The sequence below is a fragment of the Lytechinus variegatus genome, chromosome 6, assembly GCF_018143015.1.
Source record: "Lytechinus variegatus isolate NC3 chromosome 6, Lvar_3.0, whole genome shotgun sequence".
Classification (NCBI taxonomy): domain Eukaryota; kingdom Metazoa; phylum Echinodermata; class Echinoidea; order Temnopleuroida; family Toxopneustidae; genus Lytechinus; species Lytechinus variegatus.
This window is the reverse complement of record NC_054745.1, coordinates 925,980-946,820: the sequence shown is the minus strand read 5'-3', so window position 1 is coordinate 946,820 and position 20,841 is coordinate 925,980. Positions and strand designations below refer to the sequence as shown.

General features: G+C 36.5%; 1 protein-coding gene across 2 annotated transcripts in view; it reads left to right on the top strand.

Moving 5' to 3' along the window:
• The first annotated feature begins 3,051 nt into the window (after positions 1–3,051).
• Positions 3,052–20,841, top strand: part of LOC121416785 — a 43,189-nt gene continuing 25,399 nt past the window's right edge. The window contains exons 1-3 of one of the 2 annotated variants that reach the window (XM_041610260.1): positions 3,055–3,453; positions 16,380–16,435; positions 17,127–17,413. In XM_041610260.1, the coding sequence (XP_041466194.1) occupies positions 16,404–16,435; positions 17,127–17,413 (319 nt within the window). In that variant the 5' untranslated portion in view covers positions 3,055–3,453; positions 16,380–16,403. Of the gene's footprint in view, positions 3,454–16,379; positions 16,436–17,126; positions 17,414–20,841 lie in introns of both variants that reach the window. The other variant, XM_041610261.1, reaches the window with a different exon arrangement.

Here is a 20,841-nt window from a genome sequence, read left to right as displayed (position 1 = left end):
AACCTTATTTCGTTTTCGGATTAACGAACCTTATTTCGTTTTCGGATTAACGAACCTTATTTCGTTTTCGGATTAACGAACCTTATTTCGTTTTCGGATTAACGAACCTTCGGAATTACGAACCTTATTTCTTTTTCGGATTAACGAACCTTCGGAATTACGAACCTTATTTTGTTTTCGGATTAACGAACCTTCGGAATTACGAACCTTATTTCGTTTTCGGATTATCGAACCTTCGGAATTACGAACCTTATTTCGTTTTCGGATTGACGAACCTTCGGAATTACGAACCTTCGGAATTACGAATCTTCGGAAATACGAACCTTCGGAATAACCGAACCTTCGGAATTACGAATGTATGCGGTCTTAACATCTTCCCTCGTTTTTTCTCTCACTGTCTTTACATCTTCCCTCGTTATTTCTCTCACTGTCTTTACATCTTCCCTCGTTAATTTTCTCACTGTCTTAACATCTTCCCGCGTTATTTCTCTCACTGTCTTAACATCTTCCCTCGTTATTTCTCTCTCGGTAGTTCTTTAAATCTTCGCCTCCCTCTCCCCAAATCTCTTATTCCATCTTTATTCCCTTGTTTCTTCATTTCTCCCTCTTACTCCTTCACCTCCCCCCCCCCCCTTTCTCGGTCTCTATTTTCCCTGTCTCCCGTTTTTTCCTCTCCCCCTTTTCTATTCACCCCTCCCCATCTCTCTCTCCCTCTCTCATTCCTTGTCTCTCGGTGGTTCTTTAAATCTTCTCCCCATCTCTCACTCTCTCATTCCTTGTCTCTCGGTGGTTCTTTAAATCTTCTCCTCTCTCTCTCTCTCTCTCATTCCTTGTCTCTCGGTGGTTCTTTAAATCTTGCCCCCATCTCTCTCTCTCTCTCATTCCTTGTCTCTCGGTGGTTCTTTAAATCTTCTCCCCATCTCTCCCTCTCTCATTCCTTGTCTCTCGGTGGTTCTTTAAATCTTCTCCTCTCTCTCTCCCTCACTCTCAATCTCCCAGCCTCTGTCATTTCTCTTTTTCTTTCTTTCTTGATCTCTTTCTTTAATGTTACTCTCCCAAACCTTATTTTTTAAAGTTCTACTTGTCTTAACTCTTATCAAACTGTGTTACACCTCGTAATGAGCAAGATTGTTATATGAATCATCAATAAAAATCCCAGGGGGGGGGGGCACTTAAAATGGACGAGTCGATACCATGCGCGACCAAAAAACACGGAAAATGGAATTTTATAGATTGGGCGCGTTACGTACATAACGTAATAAGGGTGTAAAAACACTAATATACTGGAAGAATGGTATACATTTTTACAAGCAAAGCTACGTGTTTACGGTCCAATTTCCAAGGGTATAAATACACTCACTGAAACGGTATGTACAGGATGTTTTTTTGCTGTAAAACTGCGTATTTAGGGTCCGATTTGAGCAAGGTGTGTTAGAAGGGCAGTACTGATATAAAAAAGTTAAAGCCAATTGCCGACGTCCATGACAGAACAATTAAAATATTATACTTGTTAAGGGGGTCAAATCAAAGGGGTGGTCTAGGCTGGAAATATTTATATCTCAATACATAGAGTAAAATTCACAAAGCAAAATGCTGAAAATTTGATCAAAATCGGATGACAAATAACGAAGTTATTGAATTTTAAAGATTGGCATTAGTCCGGTCAAACAGTTTTGGGCATGTCTTCATGAATATTCATTAGGTGGGCTGATGATGTCATATTCCCACTTTTCTTTTGTACTTTATATGAAATTAGGTTTTTTATGGCAAGAAATAAAACAATTGGATTGAAAACTGATTAAGTGCATTAGTTATTAATATCCACAACTTATTTTATCATAATATGATTGAGACAAATCATTTACACATGTGAAGAGCTCACTTGCAAAAGGGGTTAGGTCAATTTCTCACCAAATTTGATTTTTTTTTGGTCTAAATTTATAGATTTTTAGTATCTCTATAGGATGATAACAAAGGAAAGTTGACATTCCCATTAAAAAGTGAACTAAAATGGCAAAGAAAGATCACCTTTTTTCAAAAGGGGTTACAAAGGGGGTAAGACAGGTAGGTTTCTTTTATTCTAAATTTTATGTTCTCATGGTAGGGTATCAAGAATTTTTTTCAGTTTTCGCATAAGAATATTGCAATATGGGAGAACTAAAAAAAAAATATTTTCATGGAATGGACCTAATCCCTTTTGCAACCAAACTCTTCTTAAGACTTTCTTTTTCAAAATAGAGTTAGGCCATTTCTCATAAATTTTATTGCTTTCTTTCTCTAACGTTAAATTTTTAGTCGCTCTGATACTAAAAAAGTTTGAAATTCAAACAAAAACGAGAATGAAAGTGGCAAAGAAAAATCCCTTTTTTAATCAAAAGAGATTGGATTCATTTCAGTTTGCTTGCAAAAGGGGCAAGGTCCACAATGATAATTTGAAAAAAAATATATAGGAAAAAATTGAAGACAGGTAGATTTCTTTATACCTAGTTCCATGTTCAAATGATAGGATAGTGCATCATTGTACATCAATATTGCATTCTCGGAATGGTCCAAAGTGGACCTAACCCCTTTTGCAACTAAAACTCTTCATGTATGAAAAAATGAAACAGATTCCATGTAATAAAATAAGGCAGTGGGGATATGACATCATCATCCATCTTCATGAATATTCATGGCGGTGTGCATATAAATGTTTTCACAAAAATATTGATAAAATCTAAAATTCAATAATTTTGTTGTTATCTGATTTTGGTGAAATTTTCAGCCCTGACCATACCCGTAAAGGAATGCTTGTCAAGGGTACCGTTTATTTTTATTATTTTTTTAATACTTGTTATAAGGGTAGGGTTTCACACACCAATACTTGTTAAGGGGTGCATTTTCAGAACATGGAAAATATATGTTTAGGGGTGCTTTTTGAAACCAAATGTGCATGCATGGTATCCACTGGTGAATGGAAGTGCCCCCTCCCCGGATAGAAAGTTAACTAACTCAACATGCCCGAAAAAAAATGGGATTTGATCTTCCATAGATTTTAAATAGCGCCATCTGTATGGCGATTAGGAAACAGTTTTTTCGGGGATTCCCCGTGACGACATCGCTCTTCGCCATTTTGGTAATTGGCCGCGTACTCTACAAACTCTTCTTCCTCATCTATTCCGAACTGAGTTCGGAACTCTGACAGTTCACTGGTGGTCATTGTTATCATCATCATGGAGACATCCAAATGCTGAGATGTTGATCAAGTGATCAGAATCAGTCGTTAACTTAAACAACAAGATCTAGTAGTACTGGCATGATGATGACTGGATCTAATCGAGTTCTGAATTGGACATCTTTACTTTAGTCTTTAGTTTCGCCTAGTTCATCACGACACGAGTCACGTCAGGTTGTTGGCCTACGACTGGGCCTGGGAAGAATGATCAGATAATACAGCTGCAGGTTATGATGCAGGTGAGATGATCGACATGTTCTTTTTCCATTAATTGCTGTAATTGCCAACCTTTGTTTTGTAGCCTTTGGTCTTCCCACGAGGCTGAGCTGAGGGTCAACGGCCACAATCCAACTTGACCAATTTTTCTCAAATCGTATTTAAATTATAATATCAGGAGTAACGTTACTATTAAAGTAACAGATAGAAGCGCTGTTCCAAAAATTGGGATCGTTCCAGAAAACAAGGATATCCTCATAAACCAGGACAAGTCATGTCTTGAGAAAATGAAATTGTGTACAGGTGTAGGGACAGCTTTTCACTTTTGAATACCCCCCCCCCCTGCCCTGGCCCTGAGGACATAGATCTAGATGGCAATTACGGGATTCAGAATCTTGTTATGATATGTTTTTTGGCATGGGGTCCGAACAGCCCGACCCGCTGCCCTGGACAACTCGTCGCGGTTGAGTTGTCCAGGGTTGGCTCTGAATCGGACAACTCGACCACTTGTTGAATTCTTCAAAATTTCATTAAATAAAATTTCAAACTTCAAAAGTATTTTCCTGCATAATCCATGTTTCTTCAATACATTCTCGATGGAGAAATTGACATTTCAGTGCATTTTGAGCTATTTTGGAAGAAAATAAACCGAGGGGAATAAAGATGAAAGGGCAGGGGGGGGGGTGATCATCATCACAAACATAATTGCCTCCACCAACTTCATCATCATCAATATCATTACCATCATCGTCATTATGACATCATCATCACCACAAACTTCATCATTATCATTGGCTTATTGAGTGAAAGATTTAGAGGGGTAAGATATGGCCCATCATGCCAAAGTTATTTTTTAAAAATTGTGAACCAGTAAAAAAAAATTTTATTACACAAACTCATTTTTTATAGATTATGACATCGTACTAAAACTCTTCTCTCTTTTCGTTTCTCTTTCATTTTTTTTGTATTTTATCATCTTTTTTTGAGGGGGGGGGGGTGCTCTTACCCCCAAGATCATGATCCCCCACCACCTGTATTCCACTGTTCATTACCAACACCATCTACTATCGTCATAAACATCATCAACACCACTAGCTAACATCACCACCACCATCATCGACATCGTTACCATCACTATCATCACCACCTTCCATCTCATAACAATCACCAGTCCATAATTATCTTCATCACATCATCATTATCCTCATCACCACAACATCGTGATCATCATCATGATTATTTCATCTGTGATTTCATACACAGATACTAGTACAATTATGTCACATTATTCATCTCTTACCCTGCCTAAGATGGACTTTACATATTCTCACCCCAAAATGACATTTCAATCATTGTTAGTAAAAATCAATGATTAGGATTTATATCTCCCTTATCAAATCAGCGCGTGTTGAAAATGCCTTGAAAAGGGAACCAGATAATAATGTATTTCATAACTATTAATGAGAATTAATGAAAAGTAAAATGTCAAAATTCAAACTCGCAGCTAAAGAAGTCATATTTGCGTTTGACAAAAGGAATATTTCAAGCTAAAGCTGTTTGTTGGAATTCTTGTAGAGTAGTGGCACGAATATTCATCCTTGGATAAAGACATGCAAGATTCATTTTCTAAATGTGTTGGAAACGGCATTACCATGGTAATAACAAAAGACGGTATTAATTTCCTTCAGTTCAGTGGTATCCCTTTTCTGCACTTTTATTCCTTTGCATTATTTTTCCTTTTTTTCATTTCTTTATTTGCGCCTTGGCCCCCTGAATGTCCCCCCTAGATACGACCCTGACTGACCTGGGTACAATACTAGTTTTATCTACTTGATGGTAGCTCCCCAAAAAACTATAAACTTTTGACATGGCTGCCGAATAAAAAATATATCACTTGGGGGGGGGACCTACATATGGAAGTCAATAAAGCCAACTTTCAAATGACACCAAAATGTGTTGAGCGAGCACTTCCCACTTAAACAAAGGGTATGAAAATTAGGCTGGGCAGGAAATAGCCTTCCAATTTCAGTCAGTTGTTGAAAGGCAAATCCGTTAGAACCTGCAAAGTTAAGGGTGTTGTGATAAATTAATGATCAATCGTGGCCAGTTTTGGTTGTTAAAGCAAATTTCATAAATTATTAAATTGAACTTTAATTCATGAGTGAAGTTCAACACACATTGCATTTTTTGGGGCAACATTTTAACTTTATTATGTGGATCTCAGCAATGTGTTCATGGGAGTCGGGAGAATAGGGGGTGAGATGGAACTTAAGTGGGAAAAGTAGGTTGATTGAATAAGGTTGAACAGAACATTTAGCCCCCCCCCCCCCACCACCCTCTCACTCGCCCTCCCCTTCTGTTGAGAGACTGACTGCTATTACATGTATGTATGAAGTCCAGAGCAGAATTTTCGGAATTTAATGATAAGTTCCAAAACTTGGGGCATCAACTTTTACCTTTTAATCTTTTGTCAAAAATTTATCAATAAATAAACTCAATCAATGCGAAATATGCTTGATCAAACATTCATTTTTTCAATAAATTATTTAATAAATCATCATCGGCATAATCAGTCGATTTCTGGTAATCATTTGGCACCCCTAGTTCAAACACCACCCCCCCTTAGTTCAAACTACAATTTTGCACTCCTACATGGATAGAACATGGCAGGGGATAAGGTTTTAATATCAATGACACCCTTGAAAATGTTATGAGGGAATGTGGTGACCGGGGAGAAAATCTTTGAAGAATTTGAATAGTAAAAACTTAATTGATTCTAGAGCACTTGATGACATGAAAGGAATAGTACATTAATACATAATATGGCCCACATATATAGCGATTATTTTTCTTTGGGGTTGAAAAATCTTGGTAGGGCTTGAGCAATTTTTTTTTGGGGGGAGAGGTGGCTTTAATCCCCCCCCCAAAAAAAACGTGCCTGAAGAAGAGAAAAAAGGAGGGAAAGAACAGAAAAAGTGGAAAGACAGAGCGAATGAAACAGTGGAATGGGGGAGAAAGGAGAAGAGAGTGACGGTCCTACTTTAGGCCTTTTCAGATAAACTAATCGTGTTTTTGAGAATGAAATTATGATTTTCTTAAACTTTGGTCTGCAGGACTATCCCCACAACATATTTATCTTGGTGCCCCCTACAAAAGTTCAAGACCCCCAGTGCACCCAAAGCTAAACAAACCCAGCTACTTCATGCACTGATGAGATCGAGTCAATGGATTGCATCATTTCCAAGAGGTTCTCAATAATATTCCTGAGATGATGAAAAGACTGTTGGTGGCGATGGTGATGATGGTCATGATGATAATGATGTTTATGATGATGATAATGATGAACATTGGTGATGACGGTGACGATGGTGGTGATGATGATATTGGTGATCATGATGACGCTGATGATGATTATGATGGTGATTATACTGGTGATACGATAGCAATAATGATGGTGTTGTGATGATGGTAGGGATGGTGGCGATGATGGTGATATGATGATGAAGATTATGGTGATAATAATGATGGCGATGATGATAGTGGTGATGGCGATGATTATGATGATGGATGAGAAGGATGTTGGTGATGATGTTGGTGGTGATGATGATGGTGGTGTGATGATGATGGTGGTGATGGCAATAGGTGGTTTCAGACCGCCTCGAAGTTCGCCAGTTCCAGATATTCTCTGATCGGGAAATTTACCCCGATCAGAAAATACCAGGTATTTTGGTAATGTGAAAGCAAACTACGCGTAATATCCCCGAAAGAAAATACCCGCTAAATAGTAGGTACTTGGCGAAATTACAAGAACTTTTGTGGGGATTTTTCCAAGGTCGCAGGTATTTTGGCGATGTGAAAGCAAATTACGGGAACTTTTATCCCAGCGTGTCGTTGGGCGCGGCGACGTGGGTGGCTGCTGGGCTAGTGATTTTGAATCTCCCGCCTTGCCTGCTTATCAGACCACACTGCGCATGCTCGTAACTTCGGGAACTTATCCCGAAGGATGTGTTTCGGGGCTGTGTGAATGCAGGAATAATTAACGGGTATTTTTTAGCCTTAAAAAGTTCTCGTAATTTAACAGGGATTCTTGTGATCGAGGCGGTTTGAAACCACCTAATGATTGTGATATTGATGGTGGCGATGATAGAGACAATGATGTTGGTGATGATGTTGAATGACAATGTGATGATGGTGATTAAGATCATGATGGCGATGATAGCGATAGTGATTATGGTGATGATGATAATGATGGCGATGAATATAGCGATAACGATTGTGGTGATGATGATGATAATTAAGATAATGGTGATGATAATGAAGGTGATGATGATAGCATAGTGATTATGGTGGTGGTGATGATGATGATGGCGGTGGTGATGGCAATGATTGTGACGATCGTGATGGTGGCGATGATAGAGATGATGTTGGTGGTGAACTGGTGATGATGTTCCATTCCTCTTCTACATCCCCTCATCTCCATCGCCTCCTCATCTCTGCTCTCAGCTTCATCTCTCTCTCTCTCTCTCATCATCATCCCCTCCATCCTTTCCATCATAATTTCAATCCCTCCTCTCATCATCTATTCCTCTCATCTCCATCCTTCTTTCATTTCCATCCTTCCTTTAATCTCCAACCCACTTTTCATAACCATCCTATTCATATCATCATCTCCATCCCTCCAATTTCAACTTCATCTCTCCCAAATGTCCATCTAATCACCACAGCACTTTAAGGTCAAATGTTCAGCAGAAAAAAATACATGGGAGTAATAGAACCCAATATTCACAATACTTTTTAGTAGACTCTTTATTTTCTATGTAACAATGTGATAAACTTGATCCCAACTAAAATTACTAAGTAACACATAATTTTCTGTTATATCTTACAAACAGTATAGCATAACAAAACATGGTTTTGTTATGCTGTTGAAAGAAAAAAACATACAAAGAAAATCAAATAGTGCACCATTCCTGGTATATTTGTTTACTATTTACATATTCACAAATTCATGTGTGCCCAGTCATACTTTTGCCTCTTAGTATAAAAAGCAATTGCCAGTCCAACTTCAGACAAATAATTCCTGCTATACTTCCTTAAAGCCTGCTATATTTGTATACTATTACTAGTACATATTCACATATTCATGTGGGCCCATACTATATTTGTTGATTTGTAACTCCGATTGAGAACAATATCCTCTGCTTTGGGTGCAAATGTAACAATATAGACAATCTTAAAGCTACAATAGTAACCATGCAAATTAACATATAATTATTAATTGCCCCTTTTGATTTAAGAATATACATTTCAAAATTTATTGCATTATTTGATTACCATGACAACTAACGTAACCCTAACTTACAGAGGGTTCTTTAAAAGTTAAGTCCACCCCAGGAAAATGCTAACTTGAATACATAGAGAAAATCAAACTAGCATAGTGCTAAAAATTTCATCAAAATTGGATGTAAAATGAGAAAGTTATGACATTTTAAATTTTCGCTTATTTTTCACAAAACAGTGATATATGCACAAATAGGTGAATAAGTCGATGCCCATCACTCACTATTTCTTTTTTTTTATTGTTTGAATAATGAATATTTCATTTTTTTAATAGATTTGATTTGACAATAAGGACTAACTTGACTGAACCATATTAGCATTAAACAATGATAATTCCACATGTTCAGGGAGGAATTAATCGTTGTATCACTTGACAATGAGGAGAAAATTAGAATATTTCATATAATAAAATACAAAAGAAATAGTGAGTGGATAACGTCATAGTCTCCTCATTTGCATACCAGCAAGGATTTGCAGATAACTGTTTTGTGAAGTTTAAGCGAAACTTCTAAATGTCAAAACTTTCTAATTTTACATCCGACTTTGATGAAATTTTCAGTGTTATGCTTGTTGGATTTCTCTCTTTTTATTCAAATCAACTTTTTGTTAGAGTGGACTTGTCCTTTCAGCACTTCCTTACAATTTTGTTTTATAAATAAAAACAAGCTATGTACGGTTTGCAATCCATGTTCTCTCAACTAAGTCAAACAGCTGGAAAGATGAAATGAAGTATGAAATGAATTATTGACAAAATTATTGTAATTTTCAAATATTTGAAGATCTGCAGTCTGCACCTCTTGATAATAAAACAAATTCGACCATTTTAAATCTTCACCTTGTCTTGAACAAACTAGAAGAAAATACAATTTTGATATATCAAAGTTAAGTTAATTTGCTAAACACACTAGAACCATATCTGGTATCTTCTTGAAGATTTACATAACATAAAGGATCCACATAAATTTCGCATTACCATACCCAAAAACTAATTTGAAATGTTACAACTTCTATGAAACCTATAAGTAAAATAAGTAAATTTTTCGTTCAATTCAAACAATGTATGAAGAAAAAAAAAGTGAATTCATTATTCAATTCAATTGTCCTTTCTTTCTTTTAAAAATCCGAAAATACCCCCAAAAAATTAAATTTCACTTTGAAATTTCAAATTGATTTATTGTATCTATAAAGCTGTATTTACCTCATCGATCAGGGGACTGCCGCTCTGATGCCCAAGACATTGGAAATCGGTAATATTTCTGCACGTGAAAGAAATGGAAAGGCCATCGCTTTTCGAGTATATGAAACCTCTTCTCCTCATCCCTGGTACAGCGCAAGTGCTTCCTCCAGAAGACCCACAGTTACCAATGGAAGTTGCATTAAAAAAGCTGCGACAGTAATCAAAAACGAAAAGCAAGTCTTTAGATTTTGATAAAAAGTTAAATTTTTTCAATTTCAGCAGAATACATTTCATTTTTAAGGTAATATAGGAGTGCCTTGAGCACCTAACAAGGTGAATATGTGCGCAATATAAATATCCTATATTATTATTATTCAATAAACTGTTCAATTTTGATAATTGTCTCACTTGCGAAGCAAAGTGAGACTATAGGCGCCGCTTTTCCGACGGCGGCGTCAACATTAAATCTTAACCTGAGGTTAAGTTTTTGAAATGATGTCATAACTTAGAAAGTATATGGACCTAGTTAAAACTTGGCCATAAGGTTAATCAAGTATTACTGAACATCCTATTGGAGTTTCATGTCACATGACCAAGGTCAAAGGTCATTTAGGGTCAATGAACTTAGACCATGTTGGAGGATTCAACATCGAAATCTTAACCTGAGGTTAAGTTTTTGAAATGTCATCATAACTTAGAAAATATATGGACCTAGTTCATGAAACTTGGACATAAGGTTAATCAAGTATCACTGAACATCCTGCATGAGTTTCACGTCACATGACCAAGGTCAAAGGTCATTTAGGGTCAATGAACTTTGGCCGAATCGGGGGTATCTGTTGAATTACCATCATAACTTTGAAAGTTTATTGGTCTAGTTCGTTAAACTTGGACATTAGAGTAATCAAGTATCACTGAATATCCTGTGCGCGTTTCAGGTCACATGACCAAGGTCAAAGGTCAATGAACTTTGGCCGAATTGGGGATATCTGTTGAATTCCCATCATAACTTTAAAAGTTTATGGATCTGATTCATGAAACTTAGACATAATAGTAATCAAGCATCACTGAAAATTTTGTGCAAGTTTCAGGTCTCATGATTAAGGTCAAAGGTCATTTAGGGTCAATGAACTTTGGCCGAATCGAGGGTATCTGTTGAATTACCATCATAACTTTGAAAGTTTATTGGTCTAGTTTGTTAAACTTGGACATTAGAGTAATCAAGTATCACTGAACATCCTGTGCGCGTTTCAGGTCACATGACCAAGGTCAAAGGTCAATGAACTTTGGCCGAATTGGGTGTATCTGTTGAATTACCATCATAACTTTGAAAGTTTATGGATCTGATTCATGAAACTTGTACATAAGAGTAATCAAGTATCACTGAACATCCTGTTCGAGTTTCAGGTCACATGATCAAGGTCAAAGGTCATTTAGGGTCAATGAACTTTGGCCGAATCGGGGGTATCTGTTGAATTACCATCATAACTTTGAAAGTTTATTGGTCTAGTTCGTTAAACTTGGACATTAGAGTAATCAAGTATCACTGAACATCCTGTGCGTGTTTCAGGTCACATGACCAAGGTCAAAGGTCAATGAACTTTGGCCGAATTGGGTGTATCTGTTGAATAACCATCATATCTCTGTTAGTTTATTGGTCTAGTTCATAAAAAGTGGAAATAAGTATCACTGAACATCTTGTGGGAGTTAGAGTAGTATTCAAAGTCAGCACTGCTGCTATATTGAACTGCGTGATGCAGGTGAGACGGCCAGAGGCATTCCACTTGTTGTAAATACCCAATCTATTGTCAGTTGTTTACCCCCCTGCTCTTCAAAACTTAGAAAACAATAAAAAATTGTGATAGTTATTTAAGAACAAAAATAAACAATGACACTTTCCTACAAAAAATGAAAACTTCAACTAGTTACATGTACATACCGGTATGCCGGCTACCGAGACATTTTCAAATCTATTTCCTTTTAGTTAGTGACATTAAAAAGAACCTGTTTAATAAGTGGAAGAAGCGTACAAATACAAAAGTAGCACACTCTCGCCACTGGAAAATGGGCAATGTCAAGAGACGGAAAATTAACTAAAATAAGTAAGATCGACCTCGCACAGCTAGTTGAGCTGACTGCCTCACTCAGTCACAATCACAGCACAGCCGGTCGCCCAGCTGGCCGGCGAGGCGAAGCACCGTATCGGTGTCCTTTCCAGGTGAACTATCTCAAAAAGTTTGCATTAAGTATCAGTTTTGTGAAATGCAATAACTTTAGATAAGAATAGGAAATGTGAAAATGGAATATGAAAATACAAAATAGCACACACTCACCATTAAAATATGTAAAGTGACGGAAAAATCAACTCATTTGCTAGTTGTAAGTTGAATGAACACAGCTTGCCGGCGATATTGGATTTTTCTCATTTTATTTTCTTTCAAAATAGCTCAAAATGCACTGAAATGTCAATTTTACTGTCGAGAATGTATTGAAGAAACATGGATTATGCGGGATAATACTTTTGAAGTAAAGTTTGAAATTTTATTTAATGAAATTTTGAAGAAGAATTCAAGTGGTCGAGTTGTCCGATTCAGAGCCAACCCTGGACAACTGAACCGGGACGAGTTGTCCAGGGCAGTGGGTCGGGCTGTCCAGGGTCGGGCTGTCCGGTGGAACTTTCATAGATTTCTTGTGATGAGAAATCTTTGAAAACTGAGAGCCCTGTAAACTTGGACGATCCCAATTTTCTGATCAGCGCCTGTACTACTGGTCTCAGCTACACGTACGTGCACGAGCCATAGACCCAACGTCAGCTTAAAGGGCGACGCCATATTGCCAGATTCTGGCCAGATTTAGCCCGTGCCCTCACCCGGCTAACGTTGAGCGCCATTCATCTATACACTAATTCCTCTTGATTACCATTGATAAAAACCTCGTTCAAATCTTTTCCGGAGTGCTTATGAATAAGCGGTTGATGTTTTTCCGTTAATCAAATATCCGTTATTACACCCATATTTTTGTGATATTTATAACATTTTTATTTTAATCACAATTTCAGTCCAAACGCGGGTCAGTTTTTGAGAACCCACGTTGTTTGTGCAAGCCCACGTGTGGCCTTACGCGTACTGAACGGAATGATGTTGGGTCGAACAGAATATTGTGATTGTTTCGTTTTTGTTGGGGATGAAGCTATGATGGCGACCAGTCACGTTTGACAGTACCGCCAAATCGTTAAGATTAACTAAGTAAGGTCAAGGTGAGATAAGAGAAATGAGCAAGGCGCTTTATGGGGTGGGGGGGGGAGAGAGAGGGGGGGAGTTAACCCAGTGGGGATACATACAGTTTCATCATGTAGTATTACAGGGTGTCGATGAACAACTTAATTTTTTTTCTTCAAAATGTGGAAAGTGACAGAAAAATCAGAAAAAAGGTTAATTGGTTCTGATTTTGAAAAAAAACCCCAGAATTTATCAAGATTGCTGTTTAATATCCTTCATCATGGTTGTAGAATTTAATTCAGTTTATCTGATAGGCCTATAATTCTTTCAAACAACTCAAATTGTGATTAATCGTATTGGATTTATTTCACTCTTTTCTTTCGCCTTGTTTTTTTTTCTTCCAAAAAATCAGGGAGCTGAAAAATATGAGAGCAAGAACGTAAAGATATGGACTCCATAACACAAATGTTTGCGATGAAGAGCAAATATGAAAGAACGCTTCTGATTGGTTCTAAATGCGCGTGTAACATTTATTTTGATTAGCCAATTCATTTAGCGATTGATCGCTAATCTTTGTGTTACGGAGCCATCATTATGGTGTAGCTATGACGTTGGAGAGGGCGCAGCCCCATGCACTTGCAGATCCAGATCGATTTTCATGGGGGACACTTAGATGTGCCCCTATATTTCTTCAGTATTATTTTTACACGCAAAAAAAGTCAAAGACATCATGCCACCGACAGCTGCCTCATCAAAGGGGGGCGGTCAATTATTTTGAATTTTTTTTTTCATTTTGTCCTCGATAGGGAAGCGGGAGGGTGGGGGTTCAATTCATTTTATATACATTTCTATATATGGGGGAGGGGGGGTCTGCTACTTGGCATGTTTTTACAAGGGCTTAATATAACAGAAATGGCATGATTTAACACAATAAAATGTATCATGGAGGTTAATACTAAATTAATACATAATTAATAATTGTTTTAATTGAAAATGAAAATAATAAAGGCACCCATAGATCTTAAAAACTTCTCGTAAATACAGGCCTAAACCTGTATTTGAAGTTGAGCAGGCATAAAGTATAAATGTTTAGCTATAGCTGATGCTTTGATCCGCAACCAAATAATGTTGGCATAAACTAGCTGTTATATCAGTGGCGTAACGAGCGAAAATAATTGAGGGTTATATACGATATGGCGTATCGATCGATCAGGCAAAATTTAAAAAGTATTTAGTAAGTTGCAACCGACATGAGCATAATTTTGATGTTTTTGTTACAAAATCCAATTGAACAATTTCGCAAGATTCTCTTTTTTTTCTGAATTGGGGGCATGCAAGGCCCCCCCCCCCATAATTATAAAGCACCACTCTTTGTTATGCCACTGTCTAAAATTGGATTTAAACTTTTAGAATTTTAATCTCTTATCTAATTAATCTAAAGGGATAAGTGTAAGACAAAAAAATAGTTGCAGATTACTAATTTCAAAGTATTTTTACTTAACTCCCCAACTCTGCTCTTGCTGCACTGCACGTAACGGCCTTCCACCAAAGGGCCAGGCCCTTGGTGACTTGAATGTCTCTTTTTTCATTATCGAAAATGAATCATAGACTTTGTTTGATTTATTTACAAGTAAGTTGCATATCCGTCGTGATGATTAGGAAAATCCATGATGTCTTCTTCTAATTCTGTAAAAAAAATTACGTCTTCAAAATGCCTGTGTCAGAAAATTGCCGGAAATCATAAAAACTTGCCTAAAATATCTCTTTTTGAAAGTTCATGCATGGTCCGATCTGGAAAAAAATGTTATAACTCTTGTAGACGTATACCGTAAACAAAGACATCCTCGATCACTGAAATAAAGTGCTTGCTAAGCTTTTTTAACTCCAACCATGTTACCATGACAACTTGGGAAAACCCTTATTTTTTCGAAAAAAAACTTTGGTTTTAAGGGTCATTTTACAGACATAAAACTAACCCAATTTTGAAGAATTGTGTTTAAGTTTCACATAAAACTGAATTATCCATATTTATACTTTCGTATATGAATATTCATATTTCTTATAGAATCTTAGTTTTTGATTGGTCAATGTTTCAGTCATGGATAATGACTAAGCGTAAAAAAATCTGAAAATGCGCATTTTATCGGCAACCAACAAGCAAGATGGCGGAACACATTAAGTTGGCGCTTTGCACATACGTGGCTAATAACTGGTAACTTTCTGAAGTTACCGGTAGGGCTGTAGACTGTGAATCGACAGCGTGCTGCTTTCATGTGGGTCAGAGTGTTGCTCTGAAACTTTCTACAGATATTTTGTTCTTTAATTAGAGTAGGATCCAATAAATTCCAAGCTCTGGTTGTTCTTAGAAAGAAATTTTTTCTTCTAATTTTCTAAACATACATGTAGGCGATAGTGTATTGAATAAGTTGCTGGCTTACTACATGTATGAAGAATTTTTAAGTTAAAAGTTCATTAGTTTTAATGACAAATCCAGATCAAAACATTCAAATTGTTTTTAAATCTTTTTCATATCAACAATGTTTGTAAAACTGTTGCAAGAAATATCGGTGTCGTCAAGAAACTTAAAAAGGTTCTTCCAGCACAGGCGCTATCCATGTTGTATTGTGCATTAATTTTACCGTATCTTAATTATCAGATTCTTGCATGGGGGAATGCCTCTCAAACAAGACTCAACAAAGTATTTCTACTTCCGAAAAAAGTACTAAGGATAATATGTAATGTGCCCTTTAGATATATGGATTTGTTTCGTCCGAAACGTATCCTTAAAGTCATTGATTTTGAACGTTTACAGTTATTCCAATTCATTTATCAGCTAGATAGAAATAGTGTACCTAATGACCTACAAAAGAAATTTATGAGAAATAATACCTTGCTTTCATATAATACCAGACAGTCAAATGACTATCACCTAGTAATTTTGAGCAAAACTATATTTTTCACAGGACCCAAATTCTGGAATTCTCTGAACAGAATAATAAAAGAGGTATCTATCTTGAATCAATTTAAAGTACTCATCAAAACATTCTTCTGAATTCTTAATGATTTAAGGAAATATCTACAGTAGTGTTGATTATTTTTAAGTTAGTATGTAATTCGTGTTAGCAAAAATGTGTCTGTAGGTCTACTGCTCGGTCTTGTGTAATATACATAACAGCACAAGTATTTTAATACACTCTCCTCTTATTTCTTCCAGAATTTGTGTGGATAGACCTATTGAATGAGAATGGAAATGGAAAAGAATAATAGAAGGTAAGGATGAGTTGAGGTAAAAAGAACGCAGAGAGCTAGAGCGTAAGAAAAAGGCACATCACCATATTCTTACACTATAATGTAATATTATAATAATACCCATTAATTCCAAACTGCATGGATCCCGCAATACTATATTCTGACAAAGGAAAGTACAGTTTTTGTCTCACCTGCTATGCAGGTGATATAATGTAATGTAATATTATAATAATACACATTAATTCCAAACTGCATGGATCCAGGTTTAACATACCAGATGGACCGTGATCAGGGACCAACCTACTCTGGACCTACTTTCAAATCAAAACCCCAAAAGATTCAAATTAAAGAGAAAGAAAAAAGATGAAAACTCATATTCTGAGAAAGGAAAGTACAGTTTTATTATCATAGTCTTAGACAGGTAATAATAATAGCAGGGCCCACTGGGAGAACAGTTTTCGGAACTGAAGTGGCTACCATGGGTAAATATACCGTTATTATTATGTTGTAGTGAACGCCAGTAATTGTTTTTATTGTTGAATATATTTACATGAATGTACTGTTCTGGTGACAAACATGGGGTGTGGATTTAATGGGCTGTTTTTTGTCTTGAGCATCGACTAGAGGTGAAAGCGAGACTAGAAAGGGATACGAATGGAGTCTGCATGTTGTCTGTCTGTCATTCGTCTCTTGCAACATATTTTTTTTTCAGTTCTGTCACCGAAGAAGAATTTTTGAGATTGGCCCAGCTCATCTCACCGAGGTACTATTCAGATTTAGGGATACATTTGGGAATCTCATCTGCTGAACTTGATCATATCATTGTCCAACATTCATCGAATTACAAGGATGCATTGATGACAATGTTCACACGGTGGAGAGATGAACAACATCCAGATGAAGATATCAGAGCTCTTCTTGCAGAAGGATTAGAAAAGAGTGACTTAGGGGGATTGTCCAAAGAACTTCTAGCTGGGAATCTAATCCAGAAAACAACAGGTAAGATAATGATAATATCTAATAGACAACATGAATATACATTGGTTAATTACATTTGTTTGAACGTGTCTTTAGTTTAAAATAGTCTAGGAGCCAGGGGGCTTTATTCAGAATTTTTGGTGGGGAAGGTTTGACAAGCTTATCCGGGGTAAAATTGTGCGCTGATTCCAAAAATGCCACTCTTATTGACCGTACTCACGCCATTTTGGTCATTTTGGCCAAATTTTGGCCAAAACTGACCATTTTGACCACTCTTTGGAAAATGGTCCCTTAACAGACTGCTTTTGTAGCCACATGCAATTAAAAGGGTCTATCTTAAGTAAAAATGCACACAGATTCCAGATAAAGTGCTTTCATTTGCCAAATCACAATAGCAGTGGTCATTTTGGCCATAATTTGGCCAAAAATGAAAATTTTCATGATTTTTTGGCCGAAATGTGTTACAAATATTGATCAGAGCTACGACTGGATGTTTTTAGAAATCCACATTTATTTTCAAAATGTGCGCTGGATCATAACCATCAACCTCATGTAATTTATTCCGTCAGTTTTGACCTATGAGGGTCATTTTGGGTGCTTTAGACATAACTGACCATTTGCGCAATTTGCATTATTAACTGTTCAAATAGGCAGGAAATTGAGGCCTTCAGCATGTTTTTTCTTCTTCCCTTATAAAATGAGAATGCATTTAAATGTCGTTCATGTGTAAAATTTTATGCTGATTCCAAATATATCAGTCTAAATGACCCTATTTAACAGTTTAAGGTCATTTTAGCCACTTATGACCCTTAAAATGACCAATGACATCAGTTCAATTATCCAAAAATACTTTGAATGTTACCAGAATCGTTAAAAGGGCATACTGTGACACCTAACACTGGTGTATTAATCCTTGAAATTGAACATCTCAAAAGTATTTTGACCTCATGCAATTTGTTCCATCAGTTTTGACCTATGAGGGTTACTTGGCCTACTTTAGCCACAACTGACCATTCACGCAGTTTTGCATATGATAAACTGCACACAGACAGGAATTTCAGGTCTTCAGCGTGTTTTATCTTCTTCCCATATAAAATGAAAATGCATGCAAAAGTTCATCTTATGTAAAATGTGATGCTGATTCCAAATATATTAGTCTAAATGACCCAATTTAACAGTTAGAGGTCATTTTGGCCACTTATGACCCTTAAAATGACCAATGACATCAGTTCAATTTATCCAAAAATACTTTGAATGTTACCAGAATCGTTACAAGGGCATACTGTGACACCTAACATTGGTGTATTAATCCTTGAAATTAAACATCTCAAAAGTATTTTGACCTCATGCAATATGTTCCATCAGTTTTGACCTATGAGGGTTACTTGGCGTACTTTAGCCACAACTGACCATTCACGCAGTTTTGCATATAATAAAATGCTCATAGACAGGAATTTTAGGTCTTCAGCGTGTTTTATCTTCTTCCCATATAAAATGGAAATGCATTCAAAAGTTCATCTTATGTAAAATGTGATGCTGATTCCAAATATTTCAGTCTAAATGACCCAATGTAACAGTTTAAGGTCATTTTGGCCACTTATGACCCTTAAAATGACCAATGACATCAGTTCAATTTATCAAAAAATACTTCGAATGTTACCAGAATCTTAACAAGGGTGTGCTGTAATACCCAACACTGGTGAATGAATCCTTAAAATTGAGCATCCACAAAGTTGACTACCTTGGTCATTTTGGCCACCTTGACCCCCCGGCCAGCCCTGCTCATTGTGTATGTTAAAAGTTAATTCAGGTGATATCGAACATGGTGAGGAGAAATTTTGGATTGCATTAATATTAGCATCAATTATTGTTAAATGGGGAAGTTTGAAAGCTTCTTGGTGGAAGTCAATGAAATTATTCCACACAGACCATAACTATTGGACCCTGTGGTCATTTTGACCACGTTTCCCTCAATATTGACCAGTGATTATGGACCCTAGGAATCTCCAATTAGTGGAGAGATCAGCTAAGAGAGAGACCTTGCATGCTTTGATGAGTCAAAAAGGGCTCAAATGCTGGTCAGTATCATTATCAGCATGAGCTACCAATAATCGGTGAAGAGTGTCGATAATTGTGATAAAATCCTTTACATCGTGCATACATAAGTTTGTTTGACCATGGCACTGTGGTCATTTACATGATTTTAGCCACCTTGACCACACAGTAAATGTTTATGGAAACCTCACATATGCTCAGTAAATTCAGGAATGAGACACTTCCCATCATTTACATGTTATTCTAAGACACTTTTCTAGATTAATGTAGATTAATGATTCCAAATATATTAGTCTTAATGACCATTTATGAGCTAGTGGTCATTTTGGTCGCTTTTGGTCCCGACAATGACCAATCACATTTGCATGTATCAAAGAGGATTCAAATGTTGTTGTCGCTCAGTATTGTTAATAAGATGTATTATATCAATTATTGATTTTAATATGATATGACTAATAGCACATCAAAATTTTGAAACCAATTTGGCCATTTTGACTATCGCATGTATGACTTTTATAAATAAACATGACAGGAGCAATTGTGGAAATGTGTTCAATCCCTTTCGATTGGAAATATTAAAAGCTCACCTTGAGTAAAAAAATTGTGCCCAATACCTCACCATTTGGTCATCATGTGGTCATTGAGTAGCCATAACATCATTCCCTCCTTTTTTATTTAAATTATACAGATAACTATATTCTAGAGGAAGGCACTAATCCTGAACTCAAAGGTGCGTCGTTACAAAGCTATTGGTCAAAGTGGATTTCACGAATAGATTTAACCATGGTGCATTTTTATTACCTTTGCCATTTTGTGTAATGTTTCACAAACCTCACATTGGCATGATTGGTAAAGTTGAAAGTGGAAAACTTGCCCTAAATTGTTAGAGTGACCAAAATTCGGCACAGAGAATAATTTCATATAGAGAATGTATTTTATTACCCAGTACGTCTTCAAAAAGAATTAAGGGTAAGTTTGCTGCTCACCAATCATGCCAATGTGAGCTTTGTGAATCACTGTACAAGAAAAAACAAAGATTGTAAAAATGAATGATAGTCAAAACTCTTTGTGAACTTCACTGTGACCTATTCTGCTTTGTAATGATTCTCAGTACAATTTGACTTTAAAGAAGGAAAATAATTCTGGCTATTTAGGAACATACAGTGACCAAAGGGGCCACAGTAGACAGTCACATGATATTTGGCACAATTTTTACTCAAGGTGAGCCTTTAATATTTCCCATGAAAAGGGATTACGCATTTCATCATGTTCATAGACCTACAATGGCTGCTAAGTCATGTTTATTTCAAAATTCACACAATTCACGCTCAAAGTGGCCAAAGTGGTCACATTTTGATTATGTTTTATTAGTAATATCATATTGAATTAAATAA